Here is an 8,469-nt window from a genome sequence, read left to right as displayed (position 1 = left end):
AATACCCTGTACGGAGATTTTGATGATGATTTGTTGAGAAATGAGAAGGAAATTGTGGCTGATGAAGAAGAACTAAAAAGATTAGAAGATGAAATTGACAATTTCCCACTCAATCTGTAGAAGAAAGAATAAGAAAAGAAAAAGGGAAAGCTATAATTGAATCTGAATCGGAAGAATTGCCTGTTCATACACAGGATGTTGATGATGAGGAGGAAGATGATAATGTACAGGCTGCTAGAAGGCATGCCAATATTGTGAGAGAGACAATGGAGAGGGAATTTATTGCCCAAACCATGACTGCAAAAGAGCTGGCTGAGCAAGAATCCTTAATTGAACAAGCAAACATTGCCAAGACTCTTGATCAGAATGATGACGATGTTGACCAGGAAGTAATTGAGGTCTTGATAAAAATGAAACAAGCTGAGGAGGTTGACAACACCTTAGCGTTGGTTATTAGTAAGTTTGCTAAATCTAAAGACCCAACCACTGCTGAAACTACACATGATGAACCTATTAAGCAGATGGTACCTGACAAGGTTGGAGAACCTCTTATAACTACAGCTACAAAGAAATGGGTGAAACAAGTTCACGAAGATATTGAGAAAAACCCTTTTGCTTGGAGCTGTGAAGATGATGTCAAATATGGAAAAAGGTATTCAAGAAAGAGGTTCAGATACGATGAATATGATCAGAGTGATGATGAAACTATGAATAAAAGGGCTAAGAAGGATGATGATACTAAGTATGTATTTGAGATCCCAAAGGAACACACAAGCCCTGTGTTGCCTGTTCCTATTCAGGTTGTCATGCCTGATGCTGAACCTGATCTTAATAAACCTAGAATTGAAGCAGTTGATGACTCAACAGAACAAGATGATGAAACTGAAGTTGAAGAGAGTGATGAAGATGATAATGATAATGACAATGCTGAAGAAGATAATGATGATGATAGTAATGATGATGGTAACAATGATGATGATGATGGACAAGCTGATAAAGCTAGAGCTGAAACTGTTACAATTGTTCTCACCTCAAATTGAACTGACTGATGTATAAAGGGAGAACATACAAAACAGTCTTGATGAAGCAAGGAGGAATAATCCTCTAATTGGAAGTCTGATAAGACATGGATACAAGTTTGAAAAATTGGCTCCTTTATCTGATGAGGAGTTGCAAAAGTTGGTTGATAAAGAAGACTATGAAATCAGGAAAGACTAGAAAAAGAAATACAAATTCCATGAAGTATAGAGAATATTTGAGAAAACATGGTCTGAATGAAAAAGATTTGAGCAGAATGAACTTCAATGATTGGGAAAGAAATTACAATGTGACTAGAGAAACAATTGAGAGATAAGAGAAGGAAATGTTGGGAAAGGAAATAAAACAAACTGAAAAGATAAATGAATTGTCAAAAAGATTTGGTGGAAAGTGCAAGAATTTAATTGATAAGGGAATGGCTCCAGAATTGGAAGACAGTCTGAAAAAGGAGAAGGTTGAATCTCATTTCATAAGATTATCTATGAAAGATCAACCAGAATCTTCTACCAAGAAATCAAGACTTGTAACTCTGGCTGAAAAGAGCAAAATTGAAAAGAAGAAGAAATGGGAAGAGGAGCAGCTAGAGTAGTCGTATAGATTGATGGAGGCAAGGGGAGACTTAGTGAACCTGAGGGTTTGAGCATAACAGATAAACTGCTTCTACTAATGTTTGAGATGGAGAAGGATAATCTTGAAAGAGCTGAAGCATCAAAACCACCGGAACCTATTGAATACAGAGATCCATGGGACGATGAGGATATGATCAAGATCCAAAAAGAAATAATGAAGAATAAGGGTATGAAAGAAAATGCTTTTGATATGCTGGGAAAGGCCCAATTGAAACAATTGTTTTATGAACAGAAGGCTGAATGGGAAATTTGTTGGAAAAGCAAAGGAACCCCAGAATTTTTATTGCTGGACCTGGTGGAGTTAAGTTTGTACCAGCCGATCAGCATGGGGATGAAAATATGATGAATATGATTGGTAGATTATTCAGAGATGGAGGTGAAAATCTTGTAGATCTATTGAATATGCCAGCGGAGATGGTGATCTCCGTATATAAGAATAAATTTGGAATAGAGGGGGCCACTAAACCCAGAAAAGTTGTTCCATCAAGGCCCCAGCTTCAAGAGGACAGATTTCTGCACCCAGAGTTACTCAACAAAGACAAGAAAGGCCACCGGCTGATGTGGACCTACCTATAAAGCTGTTCTATGACTCTGTTTCTCAAACATTTAAGGTTGTGTTGGAAAGTAGACAACTAAGGGAGATTATTTTCAAAGAATACTTTGCAGAGTACAAGAGGGAACAATTGGAAAATATGGAAAGCATGAACCTATATGACTATCATGATAGAAACAGGCTTGTAGGCAGGCAGCAAAATGAGTTTTCCATATATTTGAAAAGTGAAGCAGGAATGGAATTCCCTTTGTTGGAGAAGAAAAAGAAATGGAAGTTAACAAAGAATGAAAAGACAAAGAAGAGGAAAGAGATTGAGTGACATTAATCTTGCTGAGTTGGATTACATTTGCAGAGTAGGGAACAGAGACCAGTTGTCCAACATGATGACCTGCATTAGTATGAGAAGAAGAATGACTAGGCCAAACCATGAAGTTCAGCAAAATGGTAGAATTTCAAGAATTGACTACAATGAGAACAAAGGTTTCTACATTCTCAGGAAATCAGGAGGAACGACATTGGCCACTATTAAAACTGATGAAGACCTGACCTTCCTTCATGATGAGGATCTGAAGATATTATGCACTGGATACTTCCTGACAATCATCCTCATCAACAACAAATTTTCATATTTAAGGAAAAGGCGGGAGGAGTGAGAGTTGAAAGAAGACAAGCAGCCCACAACTCAAGAAGATGAAGACAATGTTTAGATTAGGCTTTGCTTTGTAATGTCCACTGGACAAAATTCTCACTTTGTAATATTTTAATTTTGATATGTAATTTGATTTTGATTTGATATGTATTTTGATCTAAGTGTATGTAACCATAGAGGTGTTTTGGTACAGCTGATGGTGTTCCAATCTAGGGGGAGATTGTTGGGATGAGAAAATGAACTAAAGGAAGATTGGAATATTCTCAACCTCCCTGAATATAGCTAAGTATGGACATCGGGCACACTTGGACTTCCGAGCAAGCTTTTACTTAAGCCTAGCAAGGTATTTTGCCTTCCGGGCAGAGTTATCTTCTTGAAGTCTTCCTAAGTGATAATCCGAGCAGGGTTCACTTTGTCTAGAAAGGTATTCTTCAGGTCAAGCATAGTTTGCTTACTAGCAAACTCTTGACTAAACCAAAATATTAAAGCCAAGTATTTTGGAAGATCGAGAAAGGTTTGATTAATAAATAGTAGTCCGGGCATGCTTTGGGAAAGTTATTCAAGAAACATTCAAAGAACTTTTTCTAGCAAGGTTCAACTCCAAGCAAGCTACAGTGCTACCAGCACAAGTCAAACAGTGTTACTAGCACACTTTGGTTTGTTAATAAGTTATTCTCTGACAAAGAGTTGAAGGGATTCATTAAGAATAGTTTTCTCGTAGGATCATACCAAGCAAATTTTGCTATGATCAGGAAGGTTGAAGTCTGCTAGGTGAGTATTTTCTAAGAAAAACCGTAACACCCTTGGCAAACACAACATCGTACCACTCTTAGGCAAATCCCACAATGGCTGTGAACAAGAGAGATCCTTGGTTCATAAGTAAATGTCCTGCCTCTTCAATCACCAACGCGTTTTGGGCTTAGTTGGCTGTGGAGGACATGAAAACTCCATGGTTAAGCGTGCTTAGGTGGAACTAGTACTAGGATGGGTGACCTCCTGGGAAGTCTCCATCTGGGCAGCCAAAAACAAATCCGTGAGCTCTTCGTGGGCAGAGCGGACGATATTGGTGGTGCGAGGGGCCGGGTGTTACAGGTGGTATCAGAGCCACTCTTGTGCCGTTCGGGATGATGGGACACGCCTCATCGAGGACGATAGGGGAGGGGGGGTTTGTAACACCCTTGGCAAACATAACATCGTCCCACTCTTAGGCAAATCCCACATCGGTCGTGGACAAGAGAGATCCTTGGTTCATAAGTAATGTCATGCCTCTTCAATCACCAACGCGTTTTGGGCTTAGTTGGCTGTGGAGCACATGAAAACTCCACGTTTAAGCGTGCTTAGGTGGAAGTAGTACTAGGATGGGTGACCTCCTGGGAAGTCTCCATCTGGGCAACCAAAAACAAATCCATGAGCTCTTCGTGGGCAGAGGTGACAATATTGGTGGTGCGAGGGGCCAGATGTTACAAAAATACTCCAAGTAAAGTCTACCCGGAGAACTGTTCCCAAGCACACTTCAAGGTTACCAGGTCTACTCGGAGATGATAAAAGACACAAAGCCTACCCGAAGACCTGTTTTAAACTTAGTATATTTTGTAATATGATTTCTGAATATGTATTAATAACTAGGGTTTCTAGAAGGAATGACAGTTGTCAGGTGGCAGGCCTATAAATAGAATGATCTAGGGCACGCCTTAAAGAGGAAGCTTGATTGACACCTGAATTGATTGACAATGATTTGACGGCTGACATATTCTTACGGATATTTTGCCTAGAATCATATCATTCCTTTCTTAGAACCCTAATGATTTATGTTTTGTAACCGACTTATTATTAATGAAATCTTTTGAGTGAATGTGTGTGAGTGGTCTTTATTGTATCCTTCAGGAAACAATTAGTGTGTTACTGATTTCTCCTTTAATACACTATTATTCTTCGATAATATAGACGTGTCGTTAACCATCTTGTCAAAACTCTTTGTGTGGGTTACGACATAGATAGAATAAGAGATTATTCGGGACCGACAGTCTAAACTATGCTAAGATAAATCAACAGAGAATGATCACTCTGTGTCTCTGGAGTTGACATGATATCTGTGGCAAAAGGATAAACGATAGATTCACCTAAATCATTTCAAGTGAGTAAACGTATTAGGGGATGATGTTATTGAATGGCACTTCGTCATACGTATTAGGGGTAGTAAACCATTGTTAGGCGGTATTTGCTACTTGTATCAATCTTCTATGTATCTTGTGAAAGTGGGACATTGTTGGACTCGGTCTGCCCAATACACATATTGTAATTGATTGTTGAACACCCTATGTTTTTTTATATTGGTAAGCATGCAAATTCATATATGGATCTGGGCTTGGGTTTTGCATATAAAATCGGTTATAGATTCATCTAATTAACAAGATTTATAACTTAATTATCCGCTGCGTTTTTCATATAAATGAGTTTATATGACTTTGATAATCTTGTTAAACCAAACAGATATATCTATAGAAACAAATATAAACGGGATTAAATCACGAAATATGAACTTGACAATAGAGAAACAATCAACCACTTGTTAAGCACCATAAACTAGTTTATTTTAGCTGTTAAACATCAAACCTAGGTGATTCAAACAAGTTTAGCCACTAATAATCATGGAGCAGCAGTAAATATGAATAATAATAATCACCATGGTCATTAGAAACTGAATAAAACTCGTTTGGTCTCTTAAAAACATAAAATGAACCTTAAATCGTTAATAATTCAAAAACTGACAAACAATGAATCAAAATACGAACCAAGACCTGCTTCACCTTAGTTCTGCTCTCAAAAACATTTATTGGATGGCAGAAAGGTTATATAATCGTTCTAGGGTTTATATTATATATATATATATGGTTTAAAATTGTTAAAGAAGCTAATATAACCCATATCCGATTGGACCAGCCCACTATAGGACAAATTAGTCGGGCCTCTTGACTTTGGCAGATGAGGGACTAGGTGGGGCACGGCCATGAGGCCTGACCTAGTCGCGTGGGGCAGCCAGGCCTCTTGGGTCTTCGTTTTTCGACTGTTGACTCATTTAAACTTCGTAGGTGCATACCGACGTCATCCGATCTTTGTTTTAGCTATAACATATCCAAAATGTAAATTCATGCAAGAACAAATGATATTCATAACGTTTAAACGCAAAAATGACATAAAAACAAGCAAAGAAATATGTGTGTTTCACAACACATCAGAGCGCTCCCGTTAATCATCTCTCAACTTCAAACTGTGAATGTCGCTATCACACCCGTTAATAAAAACCTAACTGCTTGCTTCTTCAAGCAATTCACAAATGCTAACCCAGCCGATTATGTTGGAGACGAGGGTGCTACCACCCTCCTCCAATGGTTTGAACACATGGAAAGTTTGTTTCTCCATTTTGCTTTACCGGAAGACAACAAGACCACTTACACCTCGATCCCCTTCAAATTGAGTGCCCTCACTTGGTGGAATGGTGAAAAGTACGCTCTTAGGGCTAAGGTTGCCATGGCTTTGCCGTGGTAAGACCTCAAGAAACACATGCTCGAAAGGTTCTGCCCAAAATATGAACTCCGTAAGTTGGAAGAGGAGTTTTGGAACTTGAAGCAAGGAGGAAATAATAGCTCTTACAATAATTGATTCCACGAATTGAGCCTTCTCATTCCGCATATGGTCACTCCTTTGGAGCGAGCCATTGATAAGTACATCTCGGGTTTGCCGACGCAAATTCTAGATTCCGTTATGAGCCGTGACCCAAAAGTTCTACATGATGTCATCACTCTAGCCGGTACCGTCACCGAGAACCACGTTAAGTTCGGGATCTTGACGCAGAAGACTACTAAGAAACCCAATGATAAGCCCACACCCTAGCCCACTAAGGAATCTTAGCCTGAATCCTCCAAGAATAACAACCACAAAAACTCATCCCACTACCGCAACAACAAGAGAAAACCCAACTCTCATAATTTTGTCTTTAGCCCAACCACAAGCATCTCCAAGCAAAAATCCCTACATCGGCCCAAACCCGTATTGCAACACTTGCCAACGCCACCACCCGGCCCAAGCCACTTGTCAGGTGTGCACCAGTTGCCACCGGTTCGGCCACCTTACCCAATATTGTCGAGAAGCACCTCGTGTGCAAGCTGCTCCACCGTGGTTCACACCAACAAACCAACCCAACCGAGCCGTCCCTCGTGCCCAATCATTAACCCAGTTAGAGCTTGCTATAAATACGATGACCCAAATCACCTCCATAACACGTGTCCTCAAATCAATCAAGTCCACCAAGCCTATGTTGCACCACAACCCTATTGCACCTCCCAAGCCTATCAAGTGCAAGTTTATCAACCCAAGTACCCCAAACTCATGGCTCCTCCAACTCTTGAAGCCCAACTCATGGTCATGAAAGCCTACCAAGCTCCAACACCTCAAGGTTCAACTTCTCAAACCCAATAACCTTAAGGAACTCAAGGACAAGCTTTCACCATCATGATCATGAAGCCCGAAACTCAAATGATGTGGTGAATGGTACGTTTCTAGTTAATAAGCACCATGTTTCGGTACTATCTGATTCGATAGCCGATAGGAGCTTTATTTCCTTTATTTTGAATACAAACTTGATGTGCCCCGTAATAAATTATCTAAGACCTTCATGGTAGAGATTGCCAATGGTAGTTTGATCACTATTGACTCGGTCATTCGAAATTGCACGATTACTCTCAATGGGAAAAAGTTCTCTATCGACCTTATCCCTATGCATATGGGCAGCTTAGACGATATCATTGGTATGGATCGGCTCTCTCTCCACCATTCTAAAATTTTATGTTTCGAGAAACTCATTCGAATCCCTATCGATGGGGGCGTGATTCTAAAAGTTCTCGGAAAAAGACCCTTGTCAAAGCTAAACCTCATGCAGTGCCTCAAAGCCCAACATTACTTACGCAAGAAACATGTCGCTTTCTTAGCCCACGTCAACACAAAATCAGATGAAGGAAAGAAATTTTCCGACATCCCGATTGTCCGCGAATTCCCCGAAGTCTTTGCTGTTGAATTTTCCGGACGCCCTCCCATCCAACAAGTGGAGTTCCGCATTGATCCCGTACCCGGAGCAAACCCCATAGCCAAAGCACCTTACCGCCTTGCATCTTCTGAGATGCAAGAACTGTCTAACCAAATCCATAAACTCACTGACAAGGGTTTCATTCACCCGAGTTTGTCTCCATAGGGCGCACCCCGTCTTGTTTGTTAATAAGAAAAATGGTACTCTTTGTATGTGTATCGATTACCCTGAGCTCAGCAACCTTACTATCAAGACCCGTTATCCCCTTACGCGTATCGATGATCTTTTCGATCAACTCCAAGGAGCTGCATGTTCCTATAAGATTGATCTCCATTCAAGTTATCACCAATTCCGTGTACACGAAGATGACATACCCAACACCGCCTTCCGTACTCGTTATGGCCACTTTGAGTTCCGAGTTATGTCTTTTGGGTTGACTAATGCTCCCGCCGTTTTCACGGACATTATGAATCATGTTTGTAAACCGTACCATGACAAGTTCATGATTGTTTTCAACGAC

The 8,469-nt window shown here is 40.1% G+C and overlaps 1 protein-coding gene across 1 annotated transcript; it reads left to right on the top strand.

Moving 5' to 3' along the window:
- The first annotated feature begins 7,541 nt into the window (after positions 1 to 7,541).
- LOC143571854 (uncharacterized) lies at positions 7,542 to 8,114 on the top strand. Its single transcript, XM_077057173.1, has one exon. It carries the CDS (start codon positions 7,542 to 7,544, stop codon positions 8,112 to 8,114), a length of 573 nt encoding a protein of 190 aa, XP_076913288.1.
- The last annotated feature ends 355 nt before the right edge of the window (positions 8,115 to 8,469 follow it).

Source organism: Bidens hawaiensis, unplaced genomic scaffold, assembly GCF_021521415.1.
Source record: "Bidens hawaiensis isolate Kalapana, Puna unplaced genomic scaffold, B.hawaiensis_p1.1 tig00025588_1, whole genome shotgun sequence".
In the NCBI taxonomy this organism is placed as follows: Eukaryota; Viridiplantae; Streptophyta; class Magnoliopsida; order Asterales; family Asteraceae; genus Bidens; species Bidens hawaiensis.
This window is presented reverse-complemented; position numbering and strand designations above follow the sequence as displayed.